Genomic DNA, 14,815 nt, shown 5'->3' with positions numbered 1-14,815 from the left:
ATTTGATAGAGGTGCTCAAAATCATGAGGGAGCTAGACAGAGTAGATGGGGAGAAACTGTTCCTATGCGTAAAAGGATTGAGAACAAGACACAGATTTAAAGTAATTTGCAAAAGAGGCAAATGCGATGTGAAAAAAAGCTTTTTCACCCAGCGAGTGGTTCTGGTCTGGAATGTGCGGCCTGGAAGGATGGTGGAGGCGGTTTTAATCAAGGCATTTAAGAGGGCATTAGACGTTTCTATTCAAATAATCAATGTTCAGGATTACGGTGAAAATGCATGAGAATGGCAATAGGTCATAATACTCATTCGTGAGCTGGTGTTGACACTATGGGCTGCATGGCCTCCTTCTGTACCATAACAATTCTGTGATTCTGAGAACAAACAGGAAGGCCTGTGATAGGGTAGAGGGAAAGTGAGATTGAAGGATTAAATGTTTCATAGTTGTGGTTGTTGGAGGTCAATCATCTCAGTTCCAGGACATCACTGCAAGAGTTCCTCAGGGTAGTGTCCTAGGTTCAGCCATCTTCAGGTGCTTCAGCAATGACCTTCCTTCCATCATGAGTTCAGGAGTGAGGATGTTCGCTGATTGTGCAATGTTCAACACCATTCAAAACTTCTCAGGTACTGAATCAGTCCATGCCCATATGCAGCAAGACCTGGACAATATCCAGTATGGGCTGACAAGTGGCAAGTAACATTTGCGCCACACAAGTACCAGGAAATGACCACTCCAACAAGAGAGAATCTAACCATCTCCCCTTGATGTTCAATGGTATTACCATTGCTGAATCCCCCACTATCAACATCCTGGGGGTTACAATTGACAAGAAACTGAACTGGACTAGCTATATAAATACTGTGGCTACAAGAGGGGAGCTGGTGGCGCAGTGGCTTTGTCACTGGATTGGTTATGCTCAGGGGAATCCTACCACAGCACTTGGTGGAATTTGAATCCAATAAAAATCTGGAATTAAAAGTCTAATGATGACCATGAAACCATTGTTGATTGTCATAAAAACCCGTCTGGTTCACTAATGTCCTTTAGGGAAGGAAACCTGCAGTCCTTACCTGGTCTGGCCTACGTATGACTCCAGACCCACAGCAATGTGGTTGACTCTCAAATGCCCTCTGAACAAGGGAAATTAGGGAAGGGCAATAAATGCTAGCCAAGCTGGTGCCGCCCACATCCCATAAATCAATATATAAAAAAATTTAAAAAGAGCAGATCAGAGACTTGGAATCCTACAGCAAGTAACTCACCTCCTGACTCCCCAGAGTCTGTTCATCATCTACAAGGCACAACTCAAGAGTGTGGTGGAATACTCTCCATTTGTCTGGATGAGTGCAGTTCCCACAACACTCAAGAAGCTTGACACCATCCAGGACAAAGCAGCCTGTTTTATTGGCAACCTATCCACAAACATTCACTCCCTCCACCACTGAAGCACAGTAGTAGCAATGTATACCGTCTACAAGATGCACTGCAGGAACTCACCAAGGTTCTTTAGGCAGTACCTTCAAAACCCACAGCCCCTACCATCTAGAAGGAGAAGTATGGAAGACACATGTGAACACCCACCACCTGGAAGTTCCCCTCCAAGCAACTTGCCATCCTGACTTGGAAATATATCACCATTTCTTCATTGTCGCTTGGTCAAAATTTTGGATCTCTCTCCCTAACAGCACTGTGAGCGTACCTACACCACATGGACTGCAGCAGTTCAAGAAGGCAGCTCACCGCCACCTCCTCGAGGGCAATTAGGGATGGGCAATAAATGCTGGCCAAGCCAGCGATGCCCACTTCCCATGAATAAATGGGAAAAAAAGGTTCATAATAGAAAAGCCAAAGGGAGTAGTAATGGCAATAGCAAGTAAACAGAAAGTATGTCCAGATGAGGTGTGAATGACAGATTAGCAGCCCTCCTTCCTGTGGGGACTCTCTTCCGATCTCACAGTTTCTCCATCTCCATTTCACCTATTCTGATGATGCAACCTTCCATACTTGTGCACTCAATATGTCTGTCTTATTCCTCAACCAACTTTCCGTCCACCATTCACCACCCCCACAGTTTGACAGGGTCCTCCATTGTGTCATCTATTTCATGTACCTCTGCTATTAGCCCTTCAGAATCATGGAATAATAAAAGGAATAAATGATCCAACAAAAAAAATGCATGAGATAGAATGGAGGCAGAGGTTATGATCTAAAATTATTGAACTCAATGTCGAGTCCAGGAGGTTGTAGAGTGCCAAGTAGATGAGTACTGTTCCTCGAATTTACATTGAGCTTTGTTGGAACACTGTAGCAGGCTGAGGACAGAAAGGTCAGAGTGGGTGCAAGGTGAAAAACTGAAATGATAAGCGGCTGGAAGCTTGGGGTCATGTTTGCGGACTGCATGGAGGTGTTCAGTAAAACAGCACCCAGCCTGCATTTGGTCTCTGCTATGTAGAGGAAGACCACATTGTGAGCAGCAAATTCAGTGTACAAAGTTGAAAGAAGTACAAATGAATCAATGTTTCATTTGGACGGAGTGTTTCAAACCTTGAATGGTGAGAAGGGAGGAGAAAAGACAGCTGAGAAGAGACTTGATAGAGGAATTCAAAATCATGATGGGTGTGGACAGAGTAGTTGGGAAACAATGTTCCTCATGAAAGGATCGAGAACATGAGGGCACAGATTTAAAGTAATTGGCAAAAGAAGCAAAAGTGATAAACTTTTACACACAGTGAGTGGTTAAGGTCTGGAATGCACTTCATGAGAGTGTGGTGGAGCCAAGTTCAACTGAAGCATTCAAAAGGGAATTAGACTGTTATATGAAAGAAGAGAATGTGCAGGGTTACGGGGAAAAGGCAAGAGAATAGCATTAAGTGAATTGCTCATTCAGAGAGCTGGTGTAGACATGATGGGCTGAATGACTTCCTGAGTTGTAACAATTCTGTGATTCTGAAGAGAGAGAGAAAGGACTGAGCAGTGGTGCATGGAATAGTTCAGACACAGCAGAGGGCCCTGTCAGCTTAGGGGTGGTGGGCGTAATCCTCAGTTGAGGAATAAGAAAGACATATTGAATGCACTGGTATGGAAGGTTCCATAAACGGAACAGATGTAATGGAGACGGAGAAACTGGGACATTGGAATAGAGTCCTTACAGGAAGCAAGATGTGAGGAAGTGTAGTCAAAAGTAGCTATGGGAGTCAGTGGGCTAGTGAATATTAGTTGATAGCCTATCCCCAGAAATGGAGGCAGAGAAGTCAAGGAAGGCAAGGAAAGAATCAGAAATGGACCAGGTAAAGGTGAGAGAAAGGTGAAAATTGGGGACAAAGTCGACAAAATTTTCCAGCTCATGGTGAGAGTAGGAACGGCACTGATACAATCATTAATGTGCCTGAAAAAGAGATAAGGGAGCACACCTAGAATAATGAATGTCCTACATAGTCCACAAAAGGGAGGCATAACTAGGACCTGCTTTTACCCGTTGCAACACCTTTTATTTGGAGGCAGTGAGTAGAGTTGAAGGAGAAATAGTTCAATATGGGAACATGTTCAACAGCTGGCAGAGGGTAGTGGGATGGGGACTGTTTGGGCCTCCTTTTCAAGGAAGAAGCGGAGAGCTCTCTGACCGTCCTGATAGGGGATGTCATGGTGAGACATCCAAAGTTTTGTTCTTGTAGTTTGACATTGTCAGGACCCATCAATTGGATTGACTACCTTGTAATGTACTAACAGCTATCTATTATCCTATGTAATTGCCTGTGGTACTTAATGAGAATTTAATGACTAAATTGATCAGTAATTTCAAGTGTTTAAAGCATCTTTGCAGTGGTATTTTATGCATGATTGTTTCAAATTTTAGATTGATGAAAGAGCCCATGTTTCTGAGATGAAAAATCCAACTGAAGAGGCAAAAATGAATGAAAAAATATGGACATCTAAGAGAGAATCTAACCCAAAGCCCATTCCTAGATCCAACTCTGGAAGTGCTACTGGCTGGGTGACCAGCTCTTTCAGGTATAAATGTCTCACATTCTGATTTAGAAAGCTATCCATGTGAATATTTAAGTTGCATGTCTGTGAATCAAGAATGTTGTATGTTTGATCTATGCGTGATAAAACATTTTTTGTGTAATTTAGTTCTGTCCAGTGTTTCAAAGTTATACATATTGTAAATGTCTTGTAATAAAGCACATTCTGTCCTTGAACAGCACCTTTTATGTGGCATCTTTAATGTAGAAAAACATGCTAAAGCACTGTAGAGGGATGATGGGGGAAAAAAGTGGATATTAAGCCGAAGGAAAGGTGACCAAAACTTTGTCAAAGGGGTAGATTTTAAGGAGTCTGATAGGAACCTAGGAATTAGGAGTAGGCCATTCGGTCCTTCGAGCCTGTTCTGCCATTCGATAAGATCATGGCTGATCTGGTTGTAGTCTCAATTTCACATTCCTGCCTGTCCTCCATAATTCATGACTCTGTTATCCATCAAAAATCCATCTAGCTCAGCCTTGATTAAATTCAATGACCTATCCTCCACTTCTTTCTGGGAAAGTGAATTCCATAGACAAGTGCACCTTTGAGAGAAAAATAATTTCCTCATCTCCACCCTAAAAGGGAGATCTCACCCACATGAGGAAACATCCTCCTGGGGGAAGATGGACTTGCTAAAAAAAAAAATTAGAGGATCAAGAAATGGTTAATATCTGAAATTAATTTGGCATATTCCTCAAATTAAAATTGAAAAACTCTGGATACATCAATCTTAGCTCCACAACCTATAATAGAATCATAGAAATTTAGAGCACAGAAGGAGGCCATTCAGCCCATCACATCTGTGCAGGCCGTCAAGTAGCCATCTTGCATGATCCCACTTTCCAGCTCTTGGTTCTTACCCTTGTCAGTTATGGCACTTTTATGTTTATCCAAGTACTTTATAATTGATCTGGAAGTTACTATCTTTACCACCCTTTCAGGCAGAGAGTTCCAGATCCCTTCCACCCTATGGGTAAAAAAAAATTCCCCTGAATCCTCTCTAAACCTGTTCCGTCTTACCCTAAATCTATGTCATTTGATTATGGACCCCTACCCACTCTACCTAGACCTCTCAAAATTTTATACGCTTCAATCAGACCTCCCATCAGCTTCCTCTGCCCCAAAGAAAACAACCCTAGCCTATCCGATCTTTCTTAACTAAAATTCTCCAGTCCTAGCAACACTTCCTTAAATCTCCTCTGTACAGTCGAGTACAATCACGTCTTTCCTATAGTGTGGTGACCAGAATACAGTACTCCACCTGTGGCTTTATCTAGTGTTTTATACAGTTACAGCATTACTTCCCTGCTCTTTTATTCTATACTTTGGCTAATAAAGAAAAGTATCCCATATGCCTTCTTGACCACCTTATCTACTTGTCTAGCCACCTTCAGAGATCTGTGGGCATGCACTCCAACATCTTTCTGTTCCTCTACACTTCTTGTTCACACACACAATCACAGTGCAGAAGAGGCCCTTCGGCCCATCGAGTCTGCACCAACACGTGAGAAACACCTGACCTACCTACCTAATCCCATTTACCAGCACTTGGCCCATAGCCTTAAATGTTATCCTATTTATTGTATATTCTCTCGCCTTGTTAACCTTTCCAAAATATGTTACCTCACTCCTCTGGATTGAACTCCATTTGTTATGGTTGTGCCTACCTGACTAGTCCATTGATATCTTCCTGCAGTCTTGAGTATTTTCTGCATTATTAACCACGCAGCCAATTTTTGTATTATCTACTTCTTAACCATACTCACTACACTCAAGTCGAAATCATTGATGTATACCACAAAAAGCAAGGGGCCTAGTATTGAACCCTGCGGAGCCCCTCTGCAAACAGCATCAAGTCACAAAAACACCCATTGATCATTACTCTTTGGTTCCTGCCTCTGAACTAATTTTTGATATAACTTGCCACTTTGCCTTGGATCATTTTACTTTAATGACTAGTCTGCCTCCTGGAACCTTATCATTACCCCTGTCAACCCTCCTTGATTTTGCACAAAAAATTCAATCATGTCATTCAGACATGACCTTCCCTTAACAAATTTATGCTGACTGTCTTTGATTAATGGTGTCTTTGATTCATGGTGTCTTTTTAAATGAAGTTTTGTCCTGTCCCTCAGAAATTTTTCTGATCATTTTTCCACCACCGAGGTTAGGCCGACTGGCCAGTAATCACTTGGTCTACCCTTTCTCCCATTTCAGGCAATGGAACATTGTTATTTGCCCTCCATTCCTCAGAAACCACACCTGTAGGCAGAGAGGATTTCTTCTCTGGCTTCCCTTAACATCTGAGGATACAATGGAAGCCCACCTACCATATTAAAATGACCAATTAAGGGCTAGTTAGGAACGAAAACAGAAAATGTTGGAAAAACTCAGTAGGTCTAACAGCATCTATGGAGAGAAAAACAGAGTTAACGCTTCGAGTCCGTGTTTTTCTCTCCAAAGATGCTGAGGTTTTCCAGCATTTTCTGTTTTCGTTTCCGATTTCCAGCATCCGCAGTATTTTGCTTTTATCTAAGGGTTAGTTAGGCTTTATTAGAGCCCTAATAATACACTTCCCACGCCATAATACAGTTACGCGGGCATCAGGGTGGGAGCAGGAGCCCGATTTTTAACCTCAAATAGTTAAAGGACGGGAAGAAAGTGGGGGAGTGTCACTCGTCGAGGCTGTCCTTTGCAGATCGCAGGGCAGCCCCTGCTTGGACTGAACCCCCTGTTCGTTCCTACCCTCTCCCTCTGTTAAAACCACCTTCTCCCCTCAATTGCCCCTGCCTCTCCCCCTCCCCCTCCCCAGTAGTCTCTGATAGGCCCTACTCTTTGGTTATCCTATTGCTCTTTATGTGTTTATAAAACATCATTAGGTTTTCCTGGATAATACTTGCTGATGATTTTTTTATGTCCTCTTTGGTTTCCTAATTTCCTATTTCCTATCACCCCTCCATTTATACTCTTTTAGGTCTTCTATAGTATTGAGCTCTCAGTATCTTTCATAAGCTTCCCATTTTTCCTTCATCCACTCCTTTTAAGGCCTTGAGGTCCAGGGGCCTGTGGGTTTGTTAGTCTCACCTGTTTTCTTTGAGAACATACTTCTTCTGATCCCTCATTATTTCTTCCTCTGATCTGGAGCTGACTTACTGCACCTGTAGTCAGATATCAGGAAAACACATTAAGAAACTGGAGGATTGGACCACAGTGCAACAGTTTAGAAAGCCTTCTGGGATCAAAATTCATTTTGAACAGTGGCACAGAAATGAGCAGGATCCCATTAGCTACTTGTTAAATGCTTCATCCGAAGTTCAGTTTAACTGACAGTTAGTTAAATGTGGAAATGTGTGTTAGGCAGGCCGTGTAACATGATGCCAATATGATACCTGCGACTAGTGCTCCTGCTCAAGGTGAATTGCTACCCAATTGAGTCCTCCTTCCCAGTGCTACTTCGTTTCCCTTCAAAGCCATCATTCTTTCTGCTGCCTCTTCCTAACTTCCTTGCTTATCTGTCCCAGTCGTCTTCCTTACTCATCCCTGAATCCTTGTCGCTTCTCTCTCTTCCTTTTCTGTGTCTCGCTATCTCGTGCTCAGTCACTCGTAGCCCGTCGCTTGCTCGCTCACAGCCCACCACCTGTTCCCTCCCTGCCTCGCTCGCTGCCCACTAGCTGAGGCTCCCTCCCTCCCTGCCTGCTTGTGGGCTGCCTTCCTCCCTCTTTACCTCCCTCCGTTGCTAGCTGGCTGGCTGTCGCTCCCTTTCTCTAGCTGCTGCTAATCTTGACTGTCCCCTTTTCAAACATATGATCCTGATGCTGAACTTTCATGCCTGATTATCATTACTATTCTTGCTCCTGCTTATACAGGCACATCCAGTATTGTTCCATTAGTTGCAACATTTGAGACTAATTTAAAATTTATCCTATATAAAGTTCTAATGTGCATTATTGTGTTAGTCCTTTTGTTAAGCTATGATCCGTTCAAATATGACCCATAATTGTCATGCACTTCCTAAATTAATTTCTTCTTCAGTCCTGCAAGTCCTCCCACTGGTGGCCTACGAGCTATCATGGAAATGGAAGAAAATATGCAAAAATGTGTAACTGCACCAAAGACTAATGCAAGGTGAGTATAAAGCTTTACTGTTGTCAAAAGTAATACTGAATCAGAACAAAGCTTTTAATGTTTTATTTCTCTATTTCCACACAGTAGAAGCTAGTTCTAACTAGATTTGTTTTTGTTGGAAGCACGTGTAAGCAAACCTGTAAAATTTGCATCATGTAACCTCTTGTCTCAGTATCAATAAAACCCATGACCTTTGTAAATTCTCCTTACCTCCTTTTTAAAGGCTTCTGCTCTTACCATCTCCATTCTTCAACTACTGTAAGTCAAGCTCTACAGTTAGCATTTTTTATATAGAAAGGACTAGTGTAGTTTTGTTCCTTTGTGTTTCTAGCTGTTTTATTGTGCCTTAATTGTTCAGCTTTAGCTCTAGGCTCTTCATGAGCTGGTTTGAAATTTTAAAAACCCTTTCATAGGATGTGGGCATCACTGGGCAAGGCCAGCATTTGTGACCCATTCCTATTTGCTTTTGAGAAGGTGGTGTTGAGCCGCTGCCTTGAACCGCTGCAGTCCATTTGGCCCAGGTGCACCAACAGTTCTGGGAAGGGTGTTCCAGGATTTTGATCCTGCAACACTGAAGGAATAGTGATATACTGCTAAGTCAGAATGGTGTGTGGTTTGGCGTGGAACCTGCCGGTGGTTGTGTTCCTATGCATCTGCTGCCCTTGTCATTCAAGGTGGTAGAGGTCGCTGGTTTGGGAGGTGCTGCCAAAATAGCCTTGATGAGTTGCTGCAATGCATTTTGTAGATGGTACACACTGCTGCCACTATACATCAGAGTGGAGGACGTAAATGTTTAAGGTGGAGGATGGGGTGCTGACCAAGTGGGCTGCTTAGTCCTAGATGCTTTGAAGCTTCTTGAGTGTTTGTTGGAGCTGTACTTATCCAGGCAAGTGGAGAGTTCCATCACACTCCTGACTTGTGCCTTGCAGATGATATTTAGGCTTTGGGGAGTCAGAAGGTGAGTTACTCACTTCAGAATTCCCAGCCTCTGATGTGCTCTTGTAGCCACAGTATTCATAAGGGGGGGATTCAGTGATGGTAATGCCATTGAATGTCAGAATGGTAAGATGGTTAGATTTTCTTATTGGTGATGGTCATTGCCTGGGACTTGTGTGGCACAAATGTTACTTGGCATTTATCAGTCCAAGCCTGAATGTTGTTCAGGGCTTGCTGCATATTGACACGGACTGCTTTAGTATCTGAGGAATCATAAATGGTGCTGAACATTGTGCAATCATCAGTGAACATCCCCATTTCTGATCTTGGGTTGGAGGGAATATCACTGATGAAGCAGCTGAAGATGATTGGGCCGAGGACACTCTGGCAGCAATGTCCTGAGATGAGGATGATGGGGCTCCAAAAACCAGAATTATCTTCCTTTGTGTTCAGTATGACTCCAACCAGTTGAGAGCTTTCCCCCTGATTTCCATTGACTCCAATTTTGTCAGGGCTCCTTGATGCCAAACTAGGTCAAGTGCTGCCTTAATGTCAAGGGCAGTCACTTTCACCTTCCTCTTAAATTCAACTGTTTTGTCCATCTTTCTATAAGTTAAGAGAAAAATCTGCCCTTTTCAGGACACAAGGCAGTTTTGTGCAAAACACTTCATTCAGAAAAGGTTTTTGTATTTTTTCTGAATGGTCCTCTGCAAAAAAAAAAATGAAGTTCAGGATCTCAGTTGCACTTTGAATCCTGACACTAGGCATGAGATCACACACATAGCACATGGTATCTCAGCAATGCACTGATTCTGCCAAAGCACAGATGAAAAGCAGAGATCTTGGGTACTACTGGTATGCAGTTTCTGGTATAACTCGTGAAAAGGGTGGAGCATGAATCAATAAGTGAAGTTTTGGGAGAGAGGCGCAGTATATATTAGAAAGGTGGGGTGTAATTGGATCAAGGGGAGCTAGATTAGTGTGGACCCCCTGTTTCTTGGTAACATTTTTTGCAGAGGTGATGGCCTTGCCCACTGGCTGAAACTCCAGGGGTAAACAGTGTAGGAAGCTACGACTGGATTTTACAGTGGTCAGGGATTTAACTGTCCGAGGTCGTGGTTTCTGCAACCATGTGGGAGATGTGCCACCACCCCCCCAGCATCACTACATCCTCTGCCAAGACGCCTTGAAGCTGCGACCCTCTATGTCCATAATAGTACCAACTGCAATCCACGCCAGTGAGACATAGGAAAGAACAGCAAAGGTGTCACAAGTTGGGCATCTTTCAGCAGCGCTGTCTATGTAAGTTCCTGGGCATCACATGGTGAGGCAACATTACCAATGAAGAAGTGCTACAGAGAACTGATGAGAGGCACCTGTGGGACATGATGATGGAGAAACAACAGAGACTGGCAGAACAGCTATTTTGCCTCACACACACATGCTGCACCAGAGTGACAGTCATATGGATACCATCAGGTGGACAAAGAAGACAGGGCCAGCAAAGAAACCTGGAGAAGTATATTTAAGGAGGACCTTCAAGAGCAGTGCTCCTGGAGGGAAAGAGCTTGCAATGGACTGATGCCTGTGGCAGAGTTTTGTTGCTCGTTGTCCTTCATGGGACTGGACGAATTAAGTACAAGTGAGTAAGGTCCTCAATAGCCTCAAGGGAGGGTGGGTCATCTGACACCTACTCAGCTGCTGGTAAAATTTCAGCAGAGGCAGGTAGATGAACACATTACCATTCCATCCGATTTTATACTCTTCTATCTACCAATCTGCTCCTGGGTAACAGGCCTAAAATTCCAACCCATAAGTAGACAACTGTGTGATGGTGGTTTAGCAGAGCAGAGATTTTAGTAGGCTGAGGCCGAAGCCAGAGGCTTTGCTGAGGCTAGAACCTGGAGCAGATACACGGCATAATAGCCTAATGAAAGCAGCAGGTTTGGTTCAATACATTGTACAACTTGTTTACACTAATGTATTACATATTACAAGCAAGCATAGAAAAACCACAGACTGAAGGTATTGAGAGACAGGAGGTGGCTAGCCTTCAATTTTTTCTTGGGCACAGGAGATTTTACACATGCCCCCTTCCTCTCCCTCTCCTCCTCCGCATTCATATGCATGCGCTTTCTATGACATGCTAATAAATGAAAGATATTTCTATAATACTGTTATGTAAAATTTATAACGAGTAGGAAAAATGTTGAGTACTCTTTCTGGTTCAGTGATTCAAATTGTGGTGCAGAACTATTATTTGATCAGCCCTCCATTTAAGTAGCTTTGTAAAAACTGCTGGCTTTAGGACTGTTGGAATGGATACCTATTTAAATTCTGACTTCATGGGACTGGGAGCTTTCGGAGTTTCATTTTAACCAGGAAATTGTTCTTTCATTTTATCTGTCTCCACATCAATCAGATAGGTATCATAGGTTCCATGCTGTGGTTGCTGCTAAATCTCTCTATGTTCAAACAGAGGAATTCAGGAAATCAAGGTTTATTTTAATGGTGGGTACGGAATCCTAGACAGCTCAGCAATGAAGCTAATAGCAAAAAGGCTGCATGAGTGTTATCTTCGATGCTTTCATCTAGATGATAGGAATCCATGAGGTCAAGGAAAGGCTATTCCAGTCATTCTGTTGCCACCTACTAGGCATCCCGTTTTCAGCATTGATTTACAGCTATATGGAATACTTCTTATGTGTCTACTAAACATTACCATTTAAATTTGATTACTGCACACGATTAATTTGGCAGCAAGGGTTAGAAGTTCCTAGCTGGTGTTTCCCTTCTAAATTATCAGTGTTTTAGCATGGCTCCTACGGGTCTGTGCAGATTATCACCATATGGATGAAAGCTTATTTATCGAGTAGGATTTTCATTCTTTGAATGATATCCTTCAGTCATTACAATCCCACACAGCTATGTCCTCAGGATATCTTGTTTGTTTTGGCTAAGGTTTTTGTAGTGGGGTTACTAAAGATTACTTCCAGGCAAAAGAACTGGTATTACCATACATGTCCGACAGGTTTATGTGACATGCAGTTAGGGGGTCAGATGTAGTACAGTGCCAATTATACAAGATGTGAATTTCATGGTTGTGATTCAGCATATGATTTCCTCAGAATCAATTGGACAAGTTCTCATGGTACGTGAAGGATTTTGAATGAAAACCTTATAAAATTATCTAACTTTCTAAATTAAATTTTGCAACTTAGTTTTTAAATGTTTGTAACCCTTTTTATAACAGATGAACATTATTAATTTTGTTATATTCTATACTATGGGTAAGATTTTCGGGTCGTTGGGCTGGCATGGTGGGCAGGCCCAGGAAATGATCAAACCCAGATTGCGATTTCACACTGACTGGCCAATTAACGGCCAGCCACTGTGAAACATGCACTCAAAGGCTCAGTGCTGCCGGGTTGGGAGCAGGAAGAAGGTGAGTGCTGAAGTCTGCTTGGGCATGGGAAGCATGCAGTGAAAGCTCCCTGAAGGCAGAGAGCTGCCCCAGGGTGCTGAAGAACTTTAAACCATGTAATAAAGATTTGGAAATGCAGGAAAAAATGTCCACACATCAGACTCCCTCACATGAACATATAGATTATAAAAATTCTGTCAAAACATTTTATTTTTCTTTAATACTAGAAACCTCATTCCGCCCATGGATGAGGTTTCCTCAAAAATCCGAAGGCTGCTTGGCCGATTAGGCAATGAAAAATCGCACTTAATTAATACGTTAATGGCCTTAATAGGCCTCTTAATTGTCGGCAGACAAGCCGACCAAAATATCACGCGAGTGCATGATGGCGTTGGGACGCTAGTCCGACGTCATCACGCTATTTATGCCCGATCGGGTCAGGCGAGCAGGTGCCCGTAGGACGTAAAGTTCTACCCTATGATTAAAATGCAAGACAATTTTATTTCTAGGTAATATGAGATTGTCTGCTAATCCCTGTGGATGCTCAATATAAAATTTGTAAATTTAAGCTTCATGTAACGCTGCAAGAAACAATTATTTGATGATTGTTTAACCGTGCATTATTTTCACAGTGGGAATAAATCAATGTGCCATGGAGTGAAGCTTTCTCAGAAACAGAGAAAGATGATTGCCATGGCAGCTAAGGAGCCATGTACAAACAGCAGACTGGACAGCACACCTGTGAAATCAAATCTGACTACATTAACCCCATCAAAGACAGGAAATGCTTGGTAAGATCAAAAGTGCCAACACGTTGAAAATATGTATAATAAATGGATCTTAAATAATGTTTAAGGTATTTGCTGTATTTTCTGATGTGTTAAGTACTCAAACTTGATTAGTGCCTTTCCTTGTGATGAATTTTTTTTCCTCTACTTGTCAGCTGCATTTGCATGTCACTTGCAATAATTACATTTGTCATTTTGAGTCACCATTGAAAGTTATTGAAGACATATGGCCTAGACACCCAACTGGGAAAGTGAAGTTTGAAAACTGGATGGCAAATGCCTTGTTAAATAACATAGGCTTCTGCTTTTTTGTAACACAAAACTACCCCTTGCATATTTTCGATATGTAGCTAATATATTAATATATTGGTATTGGTATATTTGAATCTGCAACTGTAATTTCATTACATACCTTAAGGGGCTCCAACCTCCGCTCAAATTCATCTTTGAAATGGAGCAGCCAAATGAGCTCCCTTTCCTCAATGTGCTTGTTGAGAAATCTTCACTTTCACTGGTCAGTGTATGCATTGGGGTTCCTACAGTCCCAAGCACTATAACATTGGCCTTATCAGTAACTTCGTAAATAAGGCCTGAGCCATTTGCTCACCATGCAAGCTTGATGCCGAAATAGGAAGCATCAGAGCAATTTTGCAGGATAATGGCTACCCTGTTCAGATCATTGCTCGCTGCATATGGTGCAAACTCATGAATAAGGCCTAAGGCTGCCACTTTTGATCCTGAAAAGTGCCCAGTCTACCTTAGATTACCCCAGAAGAGTAGGGTGTCTCAAAAATTTGAGCAACAGGGTTAACCACTTCATACTTGTGCTATGCAGTAGCAACACAAGTGATATTCTCCACTAACAGAATGCTGCCTTCAAACCAAAAAGATGTTCTGCCTATGTTATTTAACAAGGCATTTGCCATTCAGTTTCCAAACTTTACTGCCTACGACACAAATAAGTAATGTGGTATATGAATTTCAGTGCTGGTGTGATGCCATGTATGTAGGACATATGTCCCTACAACTGGGGGATCATATCAAACAGTCCCTTCAGCTGTTCAAACAGGTAAATAACTGACCGTACTTAACCAGCCTGAGCTTGCAAAACTCAGAACATAGTGTCCAACATTAGGTGTGATGCCGCAGTTGGACAAAACTTGCTAAATAATGCTAATTGTACTAAGAATTACACTGACAACCAATTTAAGATTATCAGTCGGGCTTGCAGTGTGGCTCACTTATGTGTTCTAGAAGGGCCATATATTCACACGTGGGGCCCTTTCCTTTGCAAATAGAAAGAACATCTCCATGCATTGCACCTTTTTCAACTAAACAAAAGCTTGTTTAGGAAAGAGCCATTCCCCAATGGCAGTACCTTGACCATTCAGAGTTGACCTGCCTGGTTTGAATTTAAACAAAAGCTTGGCAGTTAATTGTTCCCTGGTGCATTCTCCATAGCAACACCTTGACCAACCAGAGTGCAATTGTCAATCAGTCTGCATCCTCTTAAGCAGTAT

The 14,815-nt window shown here is 42.4% G+C and overlaps 1 protein-coding gene across 7 annotated transcripts in view; it reads left to right on the top strand.

The window, feature by feature from the left end:
* The window catches only part of ibtk (inhibitor of Bruton agammaglobulinemia tyrosine kinase), a 152,190-nt gene that overhangs the window by 126,343 nt on the left and 11,032 nt on the right, over positions 1 to 14,815 (top strand). For all 7 annotated transcript variants that reach the window (XM_041187928.1, XM_041187927.1, XM_041187931.1 and 4 more), the window contains 3 exons: positions 3,853 to 4,007; positions 8,055 to 8,147; positions 13,140 to 13,298. In XM_041187928.1, coding sequence (XP_041043862.1) covers positions 3,853 to 4,007; positions 8,055 to 8,147; positions 13,140 to 13,298 — 407 coding nt within the window. The remainder of the gene's footprint in view (positions 1 to 3,852; positions 4,008 to 8,054; positions 8,148 to 13,139; positions 13,299 to 14,815) is intronic.

Source organism: Carcharodon carcharias, chromosome 5, assembly GCF_017639515.1.
Source record: "Carcharodon carcharias isolate sCarCar2 chromosome 5, sCarCar2.pri, whole genome shotgun sequence".
Lineage (NCBI taxonomy): Eukaryota > Metazoa > Chordata > Chondrichthyes > Lamniformes > Lamnidae > Carcharodon > Carcharodon carcharias.
The sequence above is the reverse complement of the archived record's forward strand: the minus strand, read 5'-3'. Positions and strand labels throughout refer to the sequence as shown.